The following is a 25,971-nucleotide window of genomic DNA, read 5'->3' as shown; positions in this document are numbered from 1 at the left end:
CTGTGAGACTCATAAGGACAATGCAGGGATGACACTTTGCTAACTGAGTGAGTCAATACCAAGCTTTCCCACCCAACATGACACTGAAGACTATTTAAAAATAGCCTGGTACAGTAACTGAAACTCTGCTGGACAAAGATAGGAAATTGTTTGCTGTCAGCAAATGGCCAGTAGAACTTTGCATGATAAGACAATGATAAACAGTGGTTTCCTGAACTGTTACTCAAATGAGATGACAGAAATACAGACAAACTGCTAATCATGAGAAGTGCAGCATCATGTTTTATGACAAAATCCTTTATATTTACTTTTAAAATGGATACAAAGTTATAAAATCATTCATTTTGTCATACTTGTTAGGTAGTCATATATCAAGTGTGATGATTTATACAGAATCATTAGAAGTGTATGTAACAGGTTGTGAAAACATCCATGCTTCACTGTTAATTAAAATGTATTGATCAGTAAGAGTGAAGCAAAGGGACAGTTGCTGTGCAGTGCTGACATTAAATTCTTATCAGTTTTTCTATTTCTAGCTTCAGTCATTTTCTTCTCTGTAAGTTGTTGCTTTGTGCTCAGAGGGCCTCGTGGCCGCCGGTGAGTTTGTGGAAGAGCTCCTCGTTCAGCGTGTCGCTTTGCTGTCGTGAGCGAGTAGACAAGAAGATGTATCCTCCGATGTACTCATGCACAACCTTACAGTCTGCATTCACGCAGCCAAATGCTATGTTAATGTTTCCGTCGAATTCAATTGCAACCTTTAATAGAAAGACAGGTGTTGATAATTTATTAGTGAAGACAGTGTATTACATGAGACGTCTGGTTATGTTAACACATACGCTACCCTTTAAAAGTTTGGGGTTGATACGATTTTTTTAATACTTTGAAAGAAGTCTCTTATGATCACCAAGGTTGCATTTATTTGATCAAAAATACAGTAAAAACAGTAATATTGTGAAATATTATTTTATTTATTTTAATATATTTTAAAATGTCATTTATTCCTGTGATGGCAAAGCTGAATTTTACTTCTTTTATTTATTTATTTTACCATCTCTTCAGTCTTCGTTGTCACATGATCCTTCAGAAATCAGTCTAATATGCTGATTTGAGGCTCAAGAAACATTTCTTATTATTACGAATGAATATGCTGCTTAATATTTATGTGGAAACTTAACTGTGATTCAGTTTTCAGGATTCTTTTATGAACAGAAAGTTCAAAAGAACAGAATTTATTTGAAATAGACATATTTTGTTTCATTATAACTTTAATGTAATGGATCCTTGCTGAATAAATTTCTTTTAAAAAAACCTTGCTGATCCCAAACTTTTGAACATAAGCATATATAAGTCAGGGATATATTGCATGAGGTAAGAATGAAGGCTCTATTGTTTAATTTATATTAATCATATAGGTCTAGTTGTTGAAAAGTAATCTGATCGGATTCCGGCTTTCGGATTCTTGAAAATGGGTTGTTCAAAAGGTAAAAAGGATTCTGAAATCAGATTAGATCACAAAATCCAATCCTAGTTTTAATCTGGATCAAACCTTCAGTTGGTGTTGTTTAAAACTTGTCAGTAGGATTTGGATAACTTTGATCCAAAACAAAAACAGGATTATCCTGATCCCAAGGGGGTAGGATTTCAAGGTGGGTTCCAGGAGGAAAATTTAGTAAAACTTTAAAACTGGTCAAAAAATACAACATTTATATCATCTAATATACATACACGTTTTTTTATTTTGCTCTTGATTAGTTTAACTGTTAAATAAATTAGACATTAACCTACATATTTAGCCTTTTGCTAACCTACTGTAAAGTAAAAAAGATTTTGGTGCCATAAAACAATCCCCAAACAGCTGTAAATATCCAACACAAATATTATATTTAATTCAAAACCCATATTCTTTCTATCATCATGTCCCTTTAGGGGCTCCGTAGAGCACTGGTAATCCAGATTTGGTAATCTGGAAAAGTGTGTATCTGGATCATGGTGATCCAAACCAATTTTTCTTTGAAAAACCAGCACAAAAGTAAAATGGATTACCTGATCCTGGATAGCAAAACATGGGATTTCTAAATCCAGATCATTCTGATCCAGATTAAACTTTTTGAACAACTGGCCCATAATGATTACTCAAATTTGATTGAAACATACCTGCTTTATGTCCCAATTAACATTCCACTGTCTCATATTATTATAACGCCAAGTCTTCACCACGTCTCCAACTCCCAGGTCTATACGGATCAGACGGTTGTTAGCGATGCCCAGAACTTCATCTTTACGACTGCCCTTAAACCTGAGAATTTATTGGATTGTGAGACTGGATCAGCTTAGTGGACTATTATAAAATCTCTATATTATAAAAGGTCTTATGTTTTACCACATACCACTGCATATTGACCGTTTCTTAAATATCCATACAAGCTTGTTTAAAAGGTACATCAATAGCTGATCATGTTTTTTTTGTGTCTCTAAGGTTAGTCCATTCACCTGACCATGAAGTAGGAAATTCCAAAGTCAGGCAGAGCTTGCCAGATCTGCAGAAACTTCAAGATGGCAGATGTCAAGGACAGCTGGGCGACATTCTGAAAGGCTTCCAGGATACGAGGGGTTAACTGAAAAGCACAAGGTGAGGTCATGATAATTAATATAGAATATAGAATAGGCTGTAGTTTTTATATATAATAATAATAACACAAACACTGAACAGATGACCTGAATTAAATATTGAAGTACACTGGCAAGCACCTTTCATGGTCACTCTACCTGTTTGGGCTTGTATTTCTTATGGTATCTCGGTGAGACAAGGCTGTGTGTGTTGATGCTGTCGTCAGTTTGTGCAGCGGGAGCTGCAGAGTTGGAACGCTGCATGGAAAGGAATGTCTGGATGTTCTTCACTTCACTCTGATACGAGCTGTCCAATAGTGTCAGACCTTTGGACGCCAGCTTACAGGCGGCCATCCACTGAGAATACTGCTTCTCCTGATTGGGCGGAGAAGGTGAGAGTTAAAAAAAAAAAAAAAAGATTACAATTTGTTTAAATCTCTAAAAGTTTAGGGCCAGTGAGTTAAAAAACTTTTTGAAACTTTTTTTCAGCAAGGATTAGGGCTGCACAACGATTAATCGCGATTAATCATTTGCAAAATGAAAGTCTGTGTTATGTAATATATGTGTGTGTTCTGTGTATAATAATAATGTATATATAAATACATGCACATACATGTATAAATTTAAGAAATATATACATATATAAATAAATATAAATATATATATATTTTATATTACATATAAATAGAAATATTTTATATATAAATATATATTTTTTCTTAAATATATACATGTATGTGCATGTATTTATGTATACATAATAATTATACACAGAACACACACATATATTACGTAACACAGACTTTTATTTTGCAAACGATTAATCGTGATTAATCGTTGTGCAGCCCTAGCAAGGATGCATTAAATTGATCAAAAGTGTCAGTAAAGATATTTATAATGTTACAAAAAATTTCTGTTTCAAATAAATGCTGTTCTTTTGGACCAGCTATTCATCAAGGAATCCTAAAAAATGTATTGTAGTTTCCACATTTTTCAACATTGATAATAATAAATGTTTCTTGAGCACCAAATCAGCAAATCAGAATGATTTCTGAAGGATCATGTGACACTGAAGACTAAAAATTCAGCTTTGTCATCACAGGAATAAATTACATTTTAAAATATATTCAAATAGAAAATAATAATAATATTTCACACACACAAAAAAATGTTTATACTGTATTTTTGATCAAATAAATGCAGCCTCGGTGAGCATAAGAGAAATACCCCAAGCTTTTAAGTGATGGTGTATTTTTTCACATAACACATTTTCTTATCAGAGTTTTGAATACAGATCAGTGCTATCAACAGTTACGTACATTTTCACAACGCAAGTAGATTTCATTCATGCCTTCTGGTGCAGGAATGAGGAGTTTGATACAGAACTTCTGACCTGCTACATTGACATCAGGGGCAACCTCACAGCCTGGAGAGATGCAGATGGGTTTCAGTTAACACAGCCTCACTACACTGATGAGTGTGTCTGCTTAGGTTTCAGCCTCAACTGAGGTGTGAAAACATATTCACATGTTGCACAAGCACAGTGTGGGGAGTTGCGCACAGAAATGACTCAACTGACGGTAAAGCATACATGACACAATGACCTCTTTATTAAGGGATTGGGTCTAAATCTTTTTTTTTTTTTTTTTTTTTTGCATAACACTTCATGAGGCCAGGAGATTTAAATACTGTATCTATGAGTTTTCCTTCTCTTTTTCTAATGCAGTGTGTTAATTCGCACAATCACTTTCATTAGTTTCTTTCAGGTAGCGAAAGTGCAACTTATGTTGTGCCCAAAATTATAATAATAATAATAGTAATAAAATAAAAGAATGACCTTTCAGGTTCAATTGTTGAATAGGTTCTCCAAAGCGGTCCTCGCTGCTTTTATAATAAGAGATTGATGTGTCCTGAAAGTTGCACCAGTACTGCTTGTAACCCTTTAGAGTGAGTCTCTTTGGCCTACAGGGTGGAAAATCATAGATATAGGTCAGATGTTTATGCGACTGACAGTAAGATTTAGCCAAAGGAAAGAGCCTTACCGAAATATTTTCAAATAGTCATTCAGCACTGGAGCAGTCATGTTGTCCTGTGAAAGTAAATCAAACGTTCACTGATGTCAGATTGCATCTCCATGTCGCTTTGTTGCTTTTCTCTTAATAAAGAGAATTTATTCTAAGCATCTCTCACCAGTATGTCTGTGCTGTTGCCATCTCCCACCATCTTGACCTCCAGGGATTTCAGGGCAGACTCTAAGTCATCCATCCCTTGACAGGTAGAGACCACGTCCTGAGACAAGGACAGTTTCCCTATGTGGTACTGCATAAGAGAGTGAGAAAGGGAGGGAGATGTAAGCATGCTATTGCTTACCGTCAAGTTTTTGTTTATTCCTTTAATGCTAACATGAGTTTTATAGTTGCCGTGGCAGTGTTATTTCTCTGTTGTACCTGCAGGGCTCCAAACAGCATCATTTCCTCTTCTGTGCAGTCTATGTCCTCCAAGAGAATGGCCCAGCGAGCTTGCTCATACAACTGCGTCAAACGCACTGCATCGTACTGCAACAGAGAGAGAATCGATTTCAGTTTCATGGCTCTTAGAAAAAAATGTTATACTGTACATAGTGTAACCACACTCCTACCTTGGGATCCATATCATGGAAAGTGTAGTATTTGAAACGAAGCCATATTCTGTCATTCTCTTGTATTCCCTGCTGCATTAGTGAACGAGATGAATCCAACCACCTCCAGGGAACAGAGGAGCATTAATATTAAGGGCGAAAGGTGGAATATTACTTTTTTAATGTGCGTCTTTGTTTCTTAGCTGTACCTGGTGTGAATATGTGTTTTGTCCACCACACTGGCCGGCCGGTAGAGTTTGGCAATGGCTTCAGGAGCAGGCGAGGGCAGACTGACGGACAGCATTTTATACACCGCCTCAGTCTTAGGAGAGTCAGCAAAATGAGCCGGCATGCCATTGTACAGAGCTTGAACAGAACCTAAGTCAAGATAAAATCCACTTTAAACTAGAATACTGTGATCAAAGTGATTACTACTTGTTATTCTTACTAAATGTAGGCCTTGTTTTCTCTTTTTTTAAATTTAAATGAGTACTTTTATTCAGAAAGGACACATTAAATTGATCAAAAAATCTTAAAAAAAAAAAAATCTCTAATAAATGCTGCTCTTTTGAACTTTCTATTCATTAAAGAATCCAAATATATATATATATATATATATATATATATCAGTTTCTAAAAAAATAATAATAATGAAAAAAAAATAATTGATAATAATAAGAAATGTTTCTTGAATACCAAATTTCTGAAGAATCATGTGACACTGAAGACTGGAGTAATATACATTAAAACAGAAATAAAATTTATTGTAATAATATTTCTGAATATAACTGTTTTACTCTATTTTTGATCAAGTAAATGCAGCCTTCCAGCATAAGAGGATTCAAAAACATTTAAAAAATCGTGCCGACCCCAAACTTTTGAATAGTAGTGTAGCAAAAACTTGTTTAATATGTTATTTTTTTTTGCACCTGCGGTTAGAGGAACATCTGTAAGATCATACAGCTCTTCTGAGGAATCTTTGTCTTTCTTTTTCTTTTTTTCCTCAACAGGACGGAGCAAGGAGAGCTCCTCTGGGTGACGAATATCTGAAGAAAGATTCATTTTGGAAATGGTAACCTGACACTTGGTAAAATGATAACAGATTGCTTATAGAAGGGACGTTGGATCCAAGCTGGATCCTTCACTTACTGAGAACCCTGCAGATGCCCATGACAGTGCGAAACACAGAGCTGGAGAAACAGGCTCGCATCTTCAGAGTCGCACCGTTTGGCAAGCACAGTCGCAGAGGCTTGTGCTGTGGAGTGAAGATGAGGCGAGCGTCTGCGTGGACCCCACATTTGTCCAGTGTCCAGCCGGTCCGCAGCAACCACTGCTGCTTCTGCTCCCACCACAGGGCATGATCGGACCAGTCCTTCTTCAGCTCTAGAAATAAGACACAAGAACATCTTACGGGGTAATGTACATCTTATCTTGTAATCATTTACTCACATTCAAGTTGTTCCAAACCAGTTCCTTTCTTCTGCTGAACACAAAAGAAGATGTTTTGATGAATCTCAGTCACCAGACAGTTGACAGTACCCATTGACTTCCATTGTATTTTTTCTACTATGGAACTGTCTGGTGACTGAGATTCATCAAAACATCTTATTTTGTTTTCAACAGAAGAAAGAAACGTTTTGATGACAGAATTTTCATTTTTGGATGAACTATCCCTTTAATTAATATAATAGCCCATTTTTGAAGCATCTATAGAACACAACTCACCGGTCTGCTCAACTAATTTGAGAATAACTCCACCAATGTGCAGGTCAGAGGTCACACTGATTTGGAGAGGTGGGGCATCAGGACCAAGATCCTCCACTGTGACTGTAAGATCCCACGCTGCCATTCTGCTGCCAAGAAACCCCCCAAAAAAGCTGAAAGCAATGAGGTTTGATCACACATAAGCTATTCTGTACAGTACATTCTTCTATTTCAGTGCATTGCATAAGAAGGTAGAATAAGTGTTGAGCATTGACCCAAAAGTGAACTTTAAAAGACATGATGAGCAGCTGTAAATCACATGGTTAGCATGATCATACTGATGGTAACGGACACATCACCAGCACATGCTTCATCTACCTTGTGAGTGTAATCATGCTATTTTGATCTAAATTATGTTTACCGTGGCAGATACTTCCCGTTTACACACGAATCACATGGAACCACATTTCCTCTTTTGGTCGAGAATCTAATCCACAACTAGATGTTATAGGGTGTGTTGGTGTATGTGTATTTGTCTGCGTGTGGGTTTGTGTGTGATAATTTTGAATATAGCTTACTGAAACTGAAAACTGAAATAGACCCATACATTTCACACATATGTGGCGTATTTAACAGCTCAACCTTAATCTGTAACATAAATGTCTTTTAAACTCTACATTAAAATATATTAATAGAGACACTTAGAAATGGCAACATGCTTAGTTGTGTAGTTATTAATTGTTTTAGATGTCATTTAATCAGTTTTATACTGTATTATACAATACATTTATTTTCATATTCATACTATTAAATTACTACTAATATTTCTAAACGATTAACTGTTTGTGAATGATGTGAAATAAATTGACTACAGAAATGTCTCACTGTTGTTGTTTTAAATCACTCACTGTTATTAGCTCAAAATATGAGTCAAATATTGAATAATGTTTCGTTACCTTTTCTATTGTGTTCTGGATTTGCCGATAGAGTCTCCCTCTTGTGCAGCCAATTAAAAGCTGGTAAGTCTCTTTATGAGATACACAGACAAACACACACTCATATGGGCAAGACCACTCTGCTGTTTAAAAACTTGTGGTTTTGTCAGAGCTGACAAAATAGGGTGTTCCTCTTTTCTTAGCTTCCGTGTAACGGAACTGTGTATGACCATGTTTTTTCACACTGAATGTGCTCATACACAAAAAACAAGAACTCAGACACTTGAATGTTCATATATATAAAATTCATATTTTTTGATCTCCCTAATGGTCATTAAGAGAGCATTTTAGAAGATTAGAGACTTGTTTAGTGTTTAATTTGGCCTATATTGCAAAAAGATATGTAAAAGGGTTCATGGGGTATGTAAAATGACATTTCAATGCTATAGTTCCACTTCAACTATATACAAATGTTATGACCTCATATCAAAGTTACATGCAATATTTGTACTTTTAAAAAATTATCTGTCCCACAACTCACTTTATATATGGTGACCAGTTATAGCACTTAAATTCATATAATGTTTAATCTAAAATTACGATGTTCAAAACACTTGACAAATCAAAATTATCAGTGGCGGACCAGGTAGACTAAATATTGCGCTTACACCGTCTTGCCGCTAGATGTCAGTAAAGAATGAATGATGTTGATTCGGGACAGTCCATGATTTAATTCATGGACCCCTACATATTGGTATAGTCCAATATGCTTTCATTGTATCAGAGAATTGACTTTCAATTTCACTTGTTATTTTATTAACAGTTTGTTACAAGTCGAAACCAGGATAAAATCGAGTCGCAGACGGGAGTCATTCAAGCTTTAAACATTAAATTCGCCAGCTGTCAAGACAGACCAGAGTATGGCGTTTCAGATGTCAAAACTTGCTGCTCGTGTTTCACTTTCAAAAAGTGTTGGGTTCATTTCCAGCGCTGAAAACAGATGGCCGAGTCATCTCAATTTCATCAGCAGACTTGCACATCGCTCCTTTCATGCACTCTGCAGCGAAGGCAGAGGTTCTGTCAAATTGCTGCCCTCCTGGGGGGTCTTACGTAAAGCAGACAGGTGGGAGAAGGTTTCCACAGCCTCAAAGTCACTCCACTGGCAGAGTGGAGGGGTCGTTAAGCCACGGCGAGCCACCATGGTAGTCGTAGGTGCCGTGGGGGTCTCGGCTGCGTTGGTGGCGTCTCTGCGCACGAGAACGCTGCACGCTATGAGCTCGCGGCCCGACCTGAACCTGGACTCGGAGAACAGTGACTGGAAAGAGGCAAAGAGTGAGTCTCTCCCTCGAGAGTGTGCTGATGTCAGACAGCAGTCCAACACACCCTTCATTAACAGAGAACCAGAAAGAAATATTACTTAACTAACATAATTAAGAAATATAATAACGCGATCTAGGTGATCCAAAGGGGTCTAATTTGCGCTAATGATTCTATATTAAAGGGTTAGTTCACCCAAAAATGAAATTTCTGTCATTAATTATTCACCCTCATGTCGTTCCACACCCGTAAGACCTCTGTTCATCTTCGGAACACAAATTAAGATATTTTTGAGGAAGTCCTATGCTTTTGACATAGTGAATGCAGTGCAGCGCTTCCGGGTTCTACATCAGAACGCCTACTCGGCATCCCAAATTGTATAGGATATTACTAATTTTCACATACTGTTTAGGATGGATAGTATGCACAGTGAGACCTTGCAGGCCTACTCTGCATCAGCATCACGCATATGTCGTGCTCACATGTACAGCTTCTTCGGCCAAAATTGAGCAGGCATTCGGACATAAACACGAGGCACTGCACTGTGTTCACTGTGTCAACAGCGCAGGAGAATAACGGGAGAGAAGAAATTGTTGAATAAAGTCATTATTTTTGTTTTGTTTTTGTGCACAAAAAGTATACTCGTCGCTTTATAACATTAAGGTTGAATCATTGTAGTCACATGGACTATTTTAACAATGTCTTTAATACCTTTCTGAACCTCAAAAGGTGCAATGATGTTGTGTGGTTCAGAAACCCTCAGATTTCATCAAAAAATATCTTACATTGTGTTCAGAAGATTAACTAAAGTCTTATGGGTGTGTACTTAATGACAGAAATTTCATTTTTGGGTGAACTAACCCTTTAACCTGATTTTAGGAATATCTATCATTTCTCTGTGTCTGTCTGTCTATCTATCAAAATTTCAGAAGGCTTTCTCATGCTAACATCAACGTTTGTTTACAAACTTTACTCATCTAGTTATTATTTTGCAATACAAGTTAACTATTCTGTAAGGTTTTATGCTCACCATCATATATAGATCTATATTTAATTTAATACACATGTGTCCGATGTCATTTTTATTACAATTGGTAATCATAGCCACTTTAACCCTCTACCGCACGTATTATGATAGACCCATAGAAATTTTTTTTTTTTTTCTTTTCTTAGAATGGCTGAACTTGAAGTGCTGTAATAAAAAAATAAAAAAATAAATAAATAAATAAATATATATATATATTAAGGTAATTTATGATATGTTGCCATACGGTAACAACATACAATAGTGGAAAAATTTAGAATAAGTGTATAGAATAAGTTTTAGATTACGTAAAGTTTTTTTTTTTTCTCAGAAATGTTGTTGATTCAAGTGATGCTATTATAAGCTTTAACACAGTAATTATAAACATTATACACCTTATATATACTTTCCAACAACTTGTGCTTTTATTCCATTATTTTTTGCAGATTAATGCTTTATATTCTTTGAATTTCATTACATTTTTCATGAATATTATTTAAATTGCAAATTTATACAGTTAAATATAATCCTCTTCATCATGTATCATAAAACATTGACATAAAACCAAAAACATTGCAGTTCATGAAAATTCAACATTATGCTATCTTATGAGAGGAAGATTATGAACATGAACCCCCATAATACTTAGAACTTCCTTTTTTCCATATGAAACTTCACGAAGCAGTTTTTTTCAGAGGTGAGGCACAGGTACACATTTGGTGCACTTTACTCTACCAATACCTTTATAGCCAGGATACTTGCACCGGCCTTTTTGAGACACAATGGTAGGCCAGTGGTTGGTCTGGTCCAGTAGTACTGGCTGTGGTGGCAGGTGTCCCATGTGATTTTATCCATGATACAAATGCCATGGCAGTCCTTAACATACGACTAACCAACATTATATCACTAGCATTAATGCTGTTATTGTTACTGCTTAACTGACTGCAGCTGACCTTGCTAGCTAGCTAAACTATTACAATAATGTCATTCCACTATTGCACAGTGTTGCTGCTTGGCAACACAGACATTTGATCGATTTACCAAGAACTAATTTCATAAAAGCTTTTTTGAGTGGTGAATATGTCATCATAACTTACCTGAGGTGATATTACCGATTGTTTTGTGAATGTGACATGAGCTAGTCCTTGTTTGCATGAGACGGCAGTCTGTTAGAAATCGCACCACAAAAAAAAAAAAAAAAGCATGTTATCTGACTTAACTAAAGCACATTATTGGCTAAACTAAGGTCTTCTCTTACCAACAAAAAAACAAGAATGTTCTTAAAGACATAATGACAAGGAAATGAGCACAAAGAGTATTTTCCATATGGACACACCATGCAGTAGAGGGTTAAGTGCAGAGAAATATGATCTATATTAATGTGTGATTTCCAGTTCCACTCATAAACGGATAACCCTAAAATTTCTGAATAAAAATAATAACTTGCATTTTTGTTTTACATTTATGTTGGTATGATTTGGTTTAAATAATCATTTTCTGGTAGATAAGCTTTGCTCCCTGGATAAGGAGAAGAGGAGGGAAATGTACAGGATTGACTTCATTCCTCTGGAGAAAATTCCTGTCTGGAGTCCATCAGGTGAATAAAACAAGTATAATTATAGCAAAAGTAAATCTCTTTGTTTTGATCCTAGTACAATTTGATCTGTTTGTAGTGCAGAAATTGTTAGAAGGATAAAGACATACATTTATTGTATTGTGTGTAGACCTATATCTTGACAAACAGTTGATATTATGTTAACATAATGTTTGCTTCCTCTTAGGTGACTCCTCTTGTAAGCCTCAGTACAAAGTCGATGAAGAGTTGAATAATAAAATATCCCTCTTCAGTGGTGACATCACAAAACTGGAGATTGACGTGATTGCCAATGCAGGTGAGAGTCGAAGTACAGGAAAAATCATAGTCTTCATTTACCTGCTTGTGTTTGTCTGCCAAACTATTTTATTGTTTCCCAAAAACGCTTGTGACTGGCCATATATCATAACCGTAAAACAGAATCAGCAGTTTATTGTTTAAAGTTCTTTTTTCTTGGTCCGTTTTTATTTCATTTTTGTTAAATATACAATGCACAGGAAAATGTGCCATAGTTGAGCTTGTGGCCTTGTTTTGTCTGAATGAACACTGCTCTATATAATAAGGCAAGTGAACCATTGACTTTCTCAGTTGACAGCACTAAATGTCCATTTGAGTTTAGAGAGCGAATGCACTCAATACTTTTATAGAGGAAAACGACTACAAAAAAACTCTCTTCAGCCATGTCACTCTTTTCCAGTACGATTTTAATAAAGTACAACAGTAATTGTCAGCAGTCCTCATCAGTAGAGCTCATGTCACTAGGTGGAGATAGAGATTACTGTCTGACTGTGGTATCCAATCTGTCCCTTTGTTCCAAAACTCTCAGGTGTGTCTACATTCATCTGCATTTGCTTGTGTGTTCTTGGCAGTTGCAGAACAAAGTGACTTTCAGGAAGTTTTCACATTTGCATCCTTTAAATAGCTAAAGAGACAAGTCAAGTATTAAGATGACAGGCTAAAAACATCAGGGGTGTAGCCATCATTTCAGAAATTTGGGGGACAGAAATGTCAAGTGTATTACCAGGGCCTGTAAGTATAAAACTTCTCAGAAATGCTCTTAAGCTTTGACTTAAGTGTCAAAAAATCTTAGTAATAAGTAGGACTTTATAAATGTAGGAGACTTTTATAAAGAAGCTAAAAGCAACTTTCAGCAAAGTGCACTGAAGCAGCCAATAGTGAGCCTGCAAGGGTGAAGTCTTAGCAGCAGGAAACCAATCATGTAATGTAATTATAATAAAAATCATTTAATTAAGACACTTTTTTAAAATATTTATTTAAAAATGGATTGGCATTGTGCAATATTATTACACAAAATAGTTTTGATGCTACAGAATCCTTTTCTATTGGTATATGTCTCCTCATTTACAGTTATAGCAATGATCGAACATGACTTCCATCTACGGCATCAAGTCATACAGTAATGGCTAAAAGTGTTGACCAGCCTGGTTTATCCACCGTTTATCCAAACATTATTAAAAAGATTTTGCAAACTGAAAAAGAAATGTAATAACTTCTCCCACTCTACAAATCAATGCGCTGGCTGCAGTAATCAAAGTAATAATGACATTTTTTGGCAACTGTAAAAATGCAGCAATGCACCGGTGTTTTTGCAAGCATTATCGTATGACTTGGAGCTGTTGATGGAACTCATGTTTACATCATTGCTCTAACTATAAATGAGGAGAATATATAAATTCCGTAGCATCAACACTAATTTGTGATAATTTTGCGTAGTTGTGCTTAGAGTCAAATGTTTTATTTGAGATAACACAATGAAACATACCAAATCATGCACAGATATTATGAATGTGTAAAAACAAGAGAGAATCAGTGAAATATTAATAACTGTTATGTTGTTGTCAATGTTTTCTTTTTGCTGGAGCTTTTTTGTTTTTCTAACAACTGTAGTTGTAGTTTGCCTTTTTTGACAAATACTTTTGTCAGATAATTACCTGCACTAAGTGTAGTGTTTTGTTCTTCTTTCATATATTTTTGCGCATATTTTGAGGGTTTAAGAAAACTTGTAAGGTCATTAAAAACAAAAAACTTTGCACATCACTTTTGGCCACTACTATATGTTTGGTGTGGTCAGTGCCACAATAGTGTTATTTAAGACGCTGCTGGCTGTGGACTGATTGGCCCAAGTCATCACTGGTGGACTGCTGCATTTTTCTGTTTTTTATAGTTATATTTATGGGCCTTTTGTGCCTTTTTTTTTTAGAGAGGACAGTAGAGAGCAGACAGGAAAGCATTGGGCAAAGAGAGGGGGGGACAGGATCGGCAAAGGACCTCGAGACGGAATCGAGCTTGTGTTTCCGTGAACGCATTTGCGCCATATGTCGGTGCACTAACCACTAGGCTATCGGCGCAAACGACTGCTGCATTTTTACAGTTGCCAAAAAATGTCATTATTACTTTGATTACTGCAGTCAGAGCATTGATTTGTAGAGTGGGAGAACGAGAAGTTATTACATTTCTTACAAGGTCAGTTAAAAAAAGAATCCTGTATCTCCCCATCATCATAACATAATATACATGTACGTAACTCTAATATATTATGTCTTTGTTGGAAATGGTGTGGTCTAACTAGGTTAGGATACCTCTCCAGCACTCCTATATAATTTAGGACCTGAGACCTAATTTTAACTTTTATGAATCACACTTATTCTTAAAGGGATAGATCACCCAAAAATGAAAATTATGATTTACTCACCCTCAAGCCATCTTGAGTTGACTTACGCAGTATGCAGACGGTCATCTGCCGGAAGCTAGTTATTTTAGTTTAGTTTTAAATATGGATATTTTTCTTACAAAAACCCATCACTTTGCTTCAGGAGGACTTTATTAACCCCTTGGAGCCTTATGGATTATTTTTTATGATGGATGGATGCATTCACTACTACATTATAAAGTTTGGAAGAGCCAGGACATTTTTTTAAAAAGAAGATGGTCACATACACCTAGCATGGCTTGAGGGAGAGTAAATCATGGGCTAATTTTATTTTTGGGGTGAACTAATCCCTTTAAGTCTAGGAATAAGAGTGAAATTACATCATTCTTAGAATTTTGACACACTTAAGACTAAAATTTTACTCTGAGCAGCTTTATTTATACGGCCCATGTTTTTTTTTTTTTTTTTAATTGACAGGTTTTATCTTTTCCTTTCGCTTGCTTTTAATTTAAGAAGTCAAATACACTGCTGAACAATAACCACTAATTTATATTCTATAATATTTTTTCCTATATTTTCTTTGACAATTTTATGATTGGTTGACATCATGGATTTTATGCAGTGTGAAAAAAATTAACAGAATTTTTCTTCATAAAAGGATTTCCTAGAACATTATAAGTTATTATTTCAAGGTTATGAGGGACAGATTTACAGTATGTTCATTGAGTTATACTGTTGTGATGTCAGTTGTTCAGCATTGAAGTACATTTTTATGAAAGATGACTGTAAAAATTAGATGGAACTAAGATATTAGGATTGTACAGATCTATCCCTCACAGCCTTGTTTTCATTTGTGCTCAAATAAATATGCTGAACTAACCTGACTAGGGTCCGTTGTAGGTCAGGAAATGAAACTATTTCATAATTAATATACAGCTAATAGAGGCAGCATATTCCAGATATTTAGCATATTGACATTAGCATATTCATTCAGCATTAGTAGAGTGCTCAGGTTTATTATTTCTCCATCATCATCTCTAAGCTGCCATAAAGCAAAGCAATGACTGGTTAATGTTTTAGCAATCGTATTACCACATAGGACTTTATGCATGCTGCTAGTCGGCCTAATGGATCTCATTTAAACAGGTGTGCATGAGCAGAAAGAAAGGAAGTGGGCGAGGAGAAAAAGAAGCTGAAAAGGCAAAGGACTAAGAGTGGGCATGAAGAGAGAGAGATAGAGGAGTTTGTCTGACAGTGCATTGATTCATCTCTCCCAGTTGACATATTGATCGGCTGGCCGTAGGTCTCGGTGTAAAAGCGTGAGGATTAACAGACTGTCCAGTGGTCATTAATTTGGAGGTTGGAATGAACTTCCCAGGACTGCTAAGTATGCATCTCACTCACCAAAGTACCCAAGTGAGCGAAGCACACACTTTTTGTATCTGGTATTTTTTTTATAGCATGTTAATTTTGCAGGTTTAATATAACGTAATTGGTGTTTTTTTTAAAGTCAACTTGAAATGGCATTTACAACTTATTGTGACATTTCAGATTGAAGTAGAAAAAAGCGAGGCACTTGATTTTACCCATTGGGATTTGACTGGATCTTGAAAATCCTAAATGACAGGTAAAAAAAAATAAGAGGGCTTGGTGACATCAAGTCTAAGAAAAGAAAAGAGAAGAAAAGTAGTTTCAGAGGTGGGACATGTTATTACGTTTGATGAAGGATAAAATTTTTATATTTTTGGAAAAACCTGCAGGAACTGTTCACATCAAAGATGTTGTGTATCCACCTGATTTTGAAAGTAAAAGTGGGCACAGCCTTTTGTAAATTGAATGCGCTTGGCTTCCGGTGTTATCCACTTCGAGTTATTTTTTTAACTGTAGAAAACCGCCTGTTGTTTTGCTTGATATTGCAATCTGGTATTTCTTACTGCCTGTAGTATTGCTTGTAGCTTGTACCATTTACTGCACTTTGTTATTCTTCTAAATATTTACATATAACTTATAACTAATGAATAGGAAGTCTCACTGTTTCACTGAAAATTGCTTACATCCACATTGCAAAATAAGTACATTTTTGGTGTCCAGTCCGGTAGCACATTAAAGGATTGGTTCACTTTCAGATTTATTTTTTTTTCTGATAATTTACTCACCCCCATGTTATCCAAGATGTTCATGTCTTTCTTTCTTCAGTCGAAAAGAAATTAAGTTTTTTGATGAAAACATTCCAGGATGTTTCTCCATATAGTTGACTTCAATGGCCTCCAAACGGTTGAAGGTCAAAATTACAGTTTCAGTGCAGCTTCAAAATGTTCTACACGATCCCAGTAGAGGAATAAGGGTCTTATCTAGAGAAACCATCGCACATTTTCTAAAAAAATGTACAATAGACCTTTTTCACACTTCCGGGTTTTTGGCTTCCGGAATGAGCCACGCAGTGTAAAAGATTTTCCGGTTACAGTGATAGATAGCCTCGATCAGAACCAGTTCGTGAATCAAAGTCGTTTTACGAATTAAATTTCTTGAAAATGTTTGAACGGCCTTGGTGAATTATTGGTGAGACTACAGAGCTCGCATTAAGAGCTAAATTTAATAAATAATTTGAAGTGATTGCGGTTAAACTGGTTATATTCTTCGTGTATGTTTGGCGCGGCTGTGCATTATCGCGCTCCATGTGCTGTAAAGACAGTGTCTGTGTCTAAACGTGCATACTATGTGACATTATTAATATTCAGTACTATTTAGGGTGGATAGTATGCACATAATGAGATGTATAGAGTGTTTTTAGCGACGTGCTGGGGAAATGATCGACTGGTAGATCCCTTAATTATCACACAAGCCTGATCCTCTGATTCGTGAAGCAGGACTGCTCGCACCATGATATTTCTGGATATAAACACTTCAGTCATCTCTCACTCATTTTCCTGTCATCATCATCTTAAAGTGTGTATTATGCGCAGCATTGTTGTGCTATTGCAACATGCAAAGACTGATAGTTGTGTACAGTGTGGTTTTGGAAATTGTCTTAGTTTAATCATTTTAATCGATCAGGATTAATGATAACATATGCTTTAATGTGGGATGTGATGCCATATGAGACATGCTATATATTTTTTAAAACGTAGCTATTAAACTCACGACAATATTATGTATCTCACGACTTTATATCCCACATTAAAGTATATATTGGGAGTTAATTTTTTAAATTAATAAATTATATAAATGTTCGTAGTACGTAATACGATCTGGGAAATTGCTGAATGCGTAGCTGCATAGCCTTTGCTGTATGACAGCTGGTGATATAAATCCATCTTCCGGTAAATTCGATCAACGGTCTGAGTGGCTGTATAAGCTACAAACAAGTAGAAAATAATTTATTTGTAGATTATACAAAAGCTATTTGGAAAACAGACAAAACAGAAAAGGTAAGAAGCGATATTTGAGAAAAGAGCATATCAATGTAATAGCCGTAGACGCATAGCGGAACTAACTTTACCCTGCGTCACGTGATTTCCGATTTTTGTGAAAAAGGTCTATTATATACATTTTAACCATAAATGCTCATCTTGAACTAGCTCTCTTCCTCTTTCTTAGAATTCTGGCAGTGTAGACACTGCTAAGTGTATTACTGCCCTCCACAGGTCAAAGTTTGAACTAATTGATATATACTTGCACTAGCATATTGTATATGACAATTAGTTCAAACTTTGACCTGAGGAGGGCAGTAATACACTTACAAGTGTCTACACTGCTGGAATTCTAATAGAGTAGAAGAAGAGAGCTAGTTCAAGATGAGCATTTATGGTTAAAATGAATAAAATTAAAAAAAATTTTTAGAAAATGAGTGATGGTTTCTCTAGATAATACCCTTATTCCTCATCTGGGATCGTGTAGAACGCTTTGAAGCTGCACTGAAACTGTAATTTTGACCTTCAACTGTTTGGAGGCCACTGAAGTCCACTATATGGAGAAAAATCCTGATATGTTTTCATCAAAAAACATAATTTCCTTTCGACTGAAGAAAGAAAGACAAGAACATCTTGGATGACATGGGGGTGAGTAAATTATCAGGACATTTTTATTTGAAAGTGAACTAATCCTTTAATGTGGAAAAACTTTGAAAAAAAAATTAAGTGATCATGCCTTTGACCAGTCAGCATACAAATGTTACAGTGCAGTGATTATTTTATATATCTTTTAGCTTTTCATCCAGGAGTGGGCAAGATTTTTGGCACATGGCCCACATATATGAATAAAATTACCTTTGAGATACAATGTTCTTCTTGATTAGTACTTGTATTCTTAAAGGGATAGTTCACCCAAAAATGAAAATTCTGTCATCATTTACTCACCTTGAATTGGTTCCAGACCTGTATTAATTTCTTTCTTCTGCTGAACACAAAAGAAGATATTTTGAAGAATGTCGGTAACAGTTGAATCCCATTGAATTTAATAGTAAGGGGAAAAAAAACTATGGAAGTCAGTGGGGTCCATCAACTATTTGGTTACCCATGTTCTTCAAAATATCTTCTTTTGTGTTCAGCAGAAGAAAGAAATTCACACAGGTTTGAAACAACTTCAATTTTCATATTTAGATGAACTATCCCTTTAAAGCCGAGAGACGTTAATGTATTTCTAGTACATGACGCACAGTTTTCTGAAGTATATCTGTGACTGATTGGGCCACTCATTTCTAATATACTTGAAGTAGTTCAAATAATGAACTATTTCAATACTGAAAGTAGTTTAATTAAACAAACAATTTGTTCATGTAAAAGTTTAATGTAGTACCCATTTCAGGTCTTGGAGTCTGTACTAAAGAGCAGATGAATTGAATCAGGTGTGTTTGATTTGGGAGACATCCAAATTGTGCAGTATTGGAGGTACTCCAGGACCAGGGTTGGGAAACAGATCTGTATTTTATTAAAGTTTATCTCCGAGATGTAGGTAGCACCAAGCAGTGACTTTCCTTTGAACAGAAAATAGCTTTGGAGATCGATAATCTCCAACATGCAGTTTGGTACCACCTTTCGCAGTGGAAAAATGAAAGAGAGAACTTGCTCATGGTTGCCATGTCAGACAAATTCAGTCAAATATTGGGTGGAATGTTGACAAATTAGCAACCAGGTGCTACTGAGCTATATCAAATGTGTTTTGTCATTTGATATAGCTCAGTAGCACCTGGTTGCTAATTTGTTTTAGGATAATTGACCCGTGGGCTTAATTAAACCACATTGAGGGTTGTAGTTTAGTGTCTGTGCTAGGCTGTTATGAAGGTCAGGTTTAAACAACAGTTGAACTGAGCAAAAATGGACAAAAGCAACACGAGTCTTTGAAACTTTGAGAACTCAATCAGTCAATAGGGAGAGTGATGGAGAATTGGGCTGGAGTGGGGAGGACTGTTTGTCTGTTGTTCTCCATAAAGATTGGATTTACAATAACATTGCCTCCACCCCCTGTCCTCTCTCTCCTCCCTCTCACAACATTTTTACAGCTCTTGGCTCCTGGATCTGCCCTATAAAACACCGTAAACATAAAATCCACAAGCACTTAAGAACTGTCCTTCCGAGAGCAGGGGTGGAGGGAGGGATAAACATCCTTTTTACGCCACTAGCCATCCATCGCTCTGTCAATCCACCCATCCATCTAGTTAGTGGGAGAGGATATACTGTCCTGTATTGGTTTATTAAGATGCATTACATTGTGAATAGTGTATTGTGATTGGGTTTGTGAGAGAAACCACTTGCCCTTGCTGGCTATATGACTGAAAAGTAAACAGAAAAAAAAAAAAGTATTATTAGGGGAAGGTTGTAGGATTATAACCTCGAAATAGAATCAACAGTGTTGTTTAATGAAGATTGTGTTACTGCACCATGTTTGCTCATGGGAGAAATTGCATTTGCCCTCCATGTTTATTCATATTCTGCTGGGAATTAAGGATGAGTGTCAGTATTCTGAGTCACTGATAAGAGATATTCCAGACATGGATACAGAAACGATCCCAGATAAGAGTGACGCCATGCTGTATAGATTAAAATGGAACTAAGAGATTTTATTGAATTTCTTAAAAATAGAAAAAATAAATAAATAAATTGGATGGATTTGATTTGAATTTTTGTATTATAAAAAGCAGCAAAAGAAACTGGAAGGCGCTGTAAACGAGCTGAAGGCTACTATTTTTAAAAAAAAAAATTTTTTTATTTCTACTTTTGACTGACAGCAGAATAATCTAGAAAGCCCCAAGATGTGTTGTGCAGAACTCTATCTTTACCCTCAGCTGGAAAAATAGCCCCACAGATAGAGTAGAGAGGCATGACAGAGGATGAGAATGAAGGGAGTAATGCTGCATTTCTGCCTGCGCCGTTTTAGACTTCACTGCCGGGTTAGACGGTATGCATAATTCACACTGATATGTCTTCCTTTCACAGAAAGCTTGTGATATTCACACAGTTTTAGCAGGGAGTGTGGATAGCGCCACACAGGCGTATGTAAAATGTGTAGACATCTCTAAATAGGTCTGAAAATGCAGCTTATTTGTCAAAGAGCATAAGCCATTAAATCTGTTATCTGTTGCAAATGAAGCTCAGCATCCTTAGCTGGTGGTTCAGACCCCTCTCACCAGCGTAGGCGAATTTAAAATGAGTTCACACTGAGAAATCTCACATCTCTCAGCATATGCCACATTGTTGCTAATTGGAAACCAAGCTTGTTGGAGGGAATTGGTTGTCACACACACAACCCTAATAAATTCATTCTGTCTGCGTCGCTTAGAAAATTTCATTTCATTGAAATGGCTTTTCTTTTATGTAGTGTTTTAGCCAATTTAGTTTGTTTTGTTGAAAACGAAGAAGAAAAAAAAGGATTCAATCATGTATGTGAACAATGAATATGAACTGAATGAGAATATAATTGTTTAGATATTTTCGAACATCCAGAAATTCCCAAACGTAGTGCCGTGAGTGAATTCTGTTTGATGCCTGAGGCTTTGTAATCATCTCTCTGTTACGGAACCTTTAAAAATATTAATTGGGATTTTACTGTAAATTAATGATTTTTTAAATGAATGATTTAGGATAAAAAAAAAAAAATGTTTTGCAGAATGACAGCCCCATAGCAATTATTTCAGGCCTCGTTAAAAGCCTCCCACCTATTCCATTCTGTAACAATCAATCGCCACTTTAGCTCCAATGAAGGAATGTGAATTTGTTGGTCTCCTCTCTAGTTTAATTAGCTTAATTGACCCAATGTGGTAAATGCAGGGAAAAGAGGCATGCGGTTCATCAGGGACAACTTCTGAGAGTTTCTTCTGCTGTTTGGATCGGTGCAATTGCTCGCAGTAATTGTAATTCTCAGTTTGGTTGCACTAGGTAGAATGTGAGAGGCACTGTGAAGCCACTAGGTGTAGCTTCTTGGGAGTTTGATTTACCAGTAATTGGGACTTGTCAAACTCTCAAGTTAATTGTTGGGTATTGTCAAGTTGGCCTTTTAACTGGTGATTTGAGCGGCAAAAGCTACTTAAAGTTCGTTATAGATGCTGTACCTGTGCCTTCTTCCATATGTCAGTGTCTACAACTGTCTTCGCCAGTCATTTGGTTTAATAACACTCAATAATTTGATGTTGCTCTGAATTGTAAATCGCTATAGAAGAAGGTTTTCCAATTATCTAGAATTACGTTCATTAGAGAAATGGGTTGGGGAACAGGTGCAAATAACTAATTGAACTTTACGTTGTCCGAGAAACCACACTGAGGACATGGCATGTTCTTTTACGTACACATTAAGCTATCGAAGAGCTTGTCCTTAAAACCCATTCTTTCTTGGATACTGTATACTGCACTTCCCCCTTCTCATTATATTGATTTCTGCATTGCTTACACAGGCATTACCACACTCTCCAGATTGGAGGCATGTTTGCGCTTAAACAGACACTATCCAATTGGCCACTCTTTTCTTTATTCACTCTTCCAGCGGATGAGCGTGTGCCATATATGCCTATCAATGCCATCGTGGAGATTTTCTCTAAACTGTTCAAATTTATAAGGCCCTTAGGGAACTGACAAAGGGAATTATGTCTCACACATGATGGGTGCATTGGTTATTATTTTAAAGCACAGGGGGAAAAATTATAGACCCTTTTCACAGACTGTGATCTGTGAAAAATATTTTATGTACATTTATAACACTATACTTAGTATTATATTACCTTTGTATCAAATTACAAAAAAAATGTGAGGGTGTTTCCAATACAGCGAAAGCTGTGAAAACACTATTGTTGAATTTTTCTCTTGCTAATTGTGCAAATGGAAACACAAAAATATATTTAAAGGGTTAGTTCACCCAAAAATTCTGTCATTAATTACTCAGCCTTATATCGTTCCACACACACATAAGACCTTCGTTCATCTTCAGAACACAAATTAAGATATTTTTGATAAAATCCACTGGCTCAGTGAGGCCTGCATTGCCAGCAAGATCATTTCCTTTTCCAATGCCCAGAAAGGTACTAAAAACATACTTAAAACAGTTAATGTGAATACAGTGGTTCAACCTTAATATTATAAAGTGAAGAAAATACTTTTTGTGCGCCAAAAAACCCAAAATAACGAACTTTTTTCAACAATATCTAGTGATGGGTGATTTCAAAACACTGCTTCATGAAGCTTTGAAGTTTTATGAATATTTTGTTTCGAATCAGTGGTTCAGAGCGCCAAAATCAAGTGCAGGCATGAAAATGAGTCAGGGGTGAAAAAGGTGAAAAGGATATTACCCCTCTAGGGGGGTCCGGGGGAATGCTTCCCCGGAAGAAAAATTTTAATATTCCATATTATAAAGCATCAATCTGATGCATTTTGAGATGCTTTTTTTGCCAACCTGGGGAGAGCTGGAGAAACTTAACTTCAGCCATGAGTCAAAAATTATTATGGCCTCCTTACTAAGTATTATGAAGGGGGATTGAGCAGGAATCTTTATTGGTGTTTATTTTCAGTCTCTTTTTAATGATAGGCTTTACGCATCTGTCAATCACCCCCACTTGCTATTTGGGGGAAGGACCTAGCGCTATGATTGGTCGAACTCTTCTTCTTTTGCTGTTGCTTGATTTGAGGACTGCGCGTGCACAGATGCGTCAACAGGTTTTTGCGTAGTTTAGAGTGACAAATCGTACCAACGTACTAGGGCTGCACGATATATCGCATGAGATTGTCACGCGCATTTCGTCAGTAAAGCCGGTTCCCTGATTACAGCTAAATCGCCATCACCTGCTTTCATTTAATAAACACAGCCGTAGTTCACTGACAAGCCACTCAATATTGCGTTCATTATCGAAGGCGATTCATCTGCGATACGAACTCGATATTGTGTAGCTTATCAGTGATCTACGGTTCTGTCTATTAAATGCCGCTCCATTTAAAAGCAGGTGATGGCGATTTAGCGGTAATCAGGGAACCGGCTTTACTGACGAAATGCGCGTGACAATCTCATGCGATATATCGTGTCAAAATGCATATCCGCTACACAAATTGTGTACAGGTTGGCAGGTCTGCTTATTGATAGAACGGTGGACCACTTTACCTTCTGCCTTGTCAGTCCACTCACCTCAAAATCTACCTCCTCAAAAACGGTAGCGTTAGCAAATAATTTTCCACCGGAGCTTTAGCTAGCTGGCTAACGTTGCGTTCTCTCCTGCTGTGTTCAATGACTCAATTCATCAAGCTGTAGCTAACGTTAGCTACATCTATGTCAACAGAGCTCCTGGGTAACTTAACTTAGATATACTATAAAATATTAAAATTATTGAAACCATCACTCACCAAATTCAGTCAGGTAAATCACCGAGGCCAGGCGTGCTTTCAGCTTCTGATTGTGGTCTGCACTGGCGATGCAAGGCCCTTCGCGTTAATATTTCCATGCACTTGTGCTCCCTTCTGGCACGCGCACCTGTTCGCAATTCACTGAATCGCAGTTCACAGTTCACTGAATCTTGCATTCCCTTCTGGCACGCGCACCTGTTCGCAGTTCACTGAATATGAATACCCTCCCCCCCCAAAAAAAATTCTCATTGAATCTACACGATTCACGTAGGTCGCCTATATTGGTTTCAAAACGACGAATTTCGCAGAAAGGTGAGGGATTTTCATGTATGCAAGTGATTTCAGTAAACAAGGCTTCAATACATCATAAGTGTTTTGGAAAAGTTCACATGACTTTGGCAGTTTGATATGCACTGATAAGCACTGAATCAAAACAAAAGATTTAAAAGCTTCATGAAGCAGTGTTTTGAAATCGCCCATCACTAGATATTGTTGAATAAAGTCGCTATTTTGTTTTGTTTTTTTTGGCGCACAAAAAGTATTCTCGTTGCTTCATAATATTAAGGTTGAACCACTGTACTCACATGAATTGTTTTAAATATGTCTTTAGTAGCTTTCTGGGCATTGAGAAAGGAAATAATCTTGCTGGCAATGCAGGCCTCACTGAGCCATCAGATTTTTATCAAAAATATCTTAATTTGTGTTCCGAAGATGAACGAAGGTACAGGTGTGGAACAACATGAGGGTGAGTAATAAATGACATAATTTCATTTTTGGGTGAACAAACCCTTTAATGAAGTCTCTCATTTACCGCTATAAAAGTTTACCCAACTATGATGACTTCCATTTCTGAAAAACCCAGAAATGTGAAAAGGGTCTGTTGCTTGGATAGATCATATATTATGATAGATCAGATTGTGTATTTCTATAGCTTCTCATTAACTACGTACACATCAACAAAGTGTTTCATCACAACTTTTAATGATACATATGTCAATGAAAAAGATAACAAGCTTTATTTACTATTCATCATGATGATATTCCATATCTATAACGAGAGAAAGAAGTGATTTACATGTACTACTTGTTTGAATAGTTCACTTTTAAAATGCATCAAAAAAGGCTGGAAAATTGCAGATCCGGTACGGATATCCTTTTTGTGTTCCTACCTTTCTACTCTCCCGGCTAATGCTGCATTTAAGTCACACAAAGTCAGACTGTGGAAAAAAAGTGGATTGTCTTTAATCAGTTAAAGACCTTTGTTCTCTCTCTTCCTTCTTAGCCCACACACACAAGATGCTGAGGTTCACAGTGTTACATATTTTATTAATCCCTGATTTCTGTTTTTCCTGCACCTCAGCATTTCACACACAAGGATTGTAATGAGCTGACACATGTAAATGTTGTCTGATCATTCATCATCTGCTTAAATAGATTTGGTGTCCATGATATTCTCTGGTTTGTTCTGTATCAACAAGCCCTGCCCTTTAGTTAGCTTTTCTTTCTTTTCTTTTTTTTTTTTACATGCTAAATTGACTGTGTTATCTATGTCAGCCTGCCAGTTTGGGTTAATTCATCAATTAGGGTTTTCCCCTATTCATGATTGTCTTTAAGTGCCTCTTTCTATTAAGTATAAATTGCCTCAGATTTTAAGTCATACCTTCCATCATAATTTAAAAGCGGATGACTT

General features: G+C 36.4%; 2 protein-coding genes across 5 annotated transcripts in view; one reads left to right on the top strand and one right to left on the bottom strand.

The window, feature by feature from the left end:
- Positions 1-264: 264 nt before the first annotated feature.
- Positions 265-8,018, bottom strand: fermt3b (FERM domain containing kindlin 3b). Of its 3 annotated transcripts, none has more exons than XM_067388807.1 (15): positions 7,885-8,018; positions 6,950-7,101; positions 6,374-6,607; positions 6,154-6,270; positions 5,434-5,602; positions 5,246-5,348; positions 5,055-5,162; positions 4,798-4,926; positions 4,650-4,696; positions 4,445-4,569; positions 3,927-4,033; positions 2,767-2,982; positions 2,491-2,615; positions 2,155-2,296; positions 265-755 (listed from the first exon to the last, which is right to left on the bottom strand). In XM_067388807.1, the coding sequence occupies exons 2-15, from the start codon at positions 7,071-7,073 to the stop codon at positions 576-578; spliced, it is 1,926 nt and encodes a 641-aa protein (XP_067244908.1). In that variant the 5' UTR covers positions 7,074-7,101; positions 7,885-8,018; the 3' UTR covers positions 265-575. The 3 variants fall into 3 exon arrangements, with proteins under 3 accessions (XP_067244908.1, XP_067244914.1, XP_067244920.1); XM_067388813.1 differs by having other exon boundaries at positions 6,950-7,074; XM_067388819.1 differs by having other exon boundaries at positions 6,950-7,077; positions 7,885-7,995.
- Positions 8,019-8,607: 589 nt separating this feature from the next.
- Positions 8,608-25,971, top strand: part of macrod1 (mono-ADP ribosylhydrolase 1) — a 77,809-nt gene continuing 60,445 nt past the window's right edge. For both annotated transcript variants that reach the window (XR_010894586.1, XM_067381390.1), the window contains exons 1-3: positions 8,608-9,195; positions 11,709-11,801; positions 11,986-12,096. Coding sequence is in view for 1 of the 2 variants with exons in the window: in XM_067381390.1 (XP_067237491.1) it covers positions 8,784-9,195; positions 11,709-11,801; positions 11,986-12,096 (616 nt within the window). In the remaining variant the exon portion in view is untranslated. The remainder of the gene's footprint in view (positions 9,196-11,708; positions 11,802-11,985; positions 12,097-25,971) is intronic.

This window comes from Chanodichthys erythropterus, chromosome 1, assembly GCF_024489055.1.
Source record: "Chanodichthys erythropterus isolate Z2021 chromosome 1, ASM2448905v1, whole genome shotgun sequence".
In the NCBI taxonomy this organism is placed as follows: domain Eukaryota; kingdom Metazoa; phylum Chordata; class Actinopteri; order Cypriniformes; family Xenocyprididae; genus Chanodichthys; species Chanodichthys erythropterus.
The sequence above is the reverse complement of the archived record's forward strand: the minus strand, read 5'-3'. Positions and strand labels throughout refer to the sequence as shown.

Coding starts and splice junctions, on each gene's coding strand:
- fermt3b (XM_067388807.1), bottom strand. CDS start 7,073: ATGGCAGCGTGGGATCTTACAGTCACAGTGGAGGATCTTGGTCCTGAT. Junction 6,271..6,373: donor GGGCATCTGCAGGGTTCTCA/GTAAGTGAAGGA, acceptor ATCTTTCTTCAG/ATATTCGTCACCCAGAGGAG. Junction 4,034..4,444: donor TCAACAATTGAACCTGAAAG/GTCATTCTTTTA, acceptor GCATCTCTCCAG/GCTGTGAGGTTGCCCCTGAT.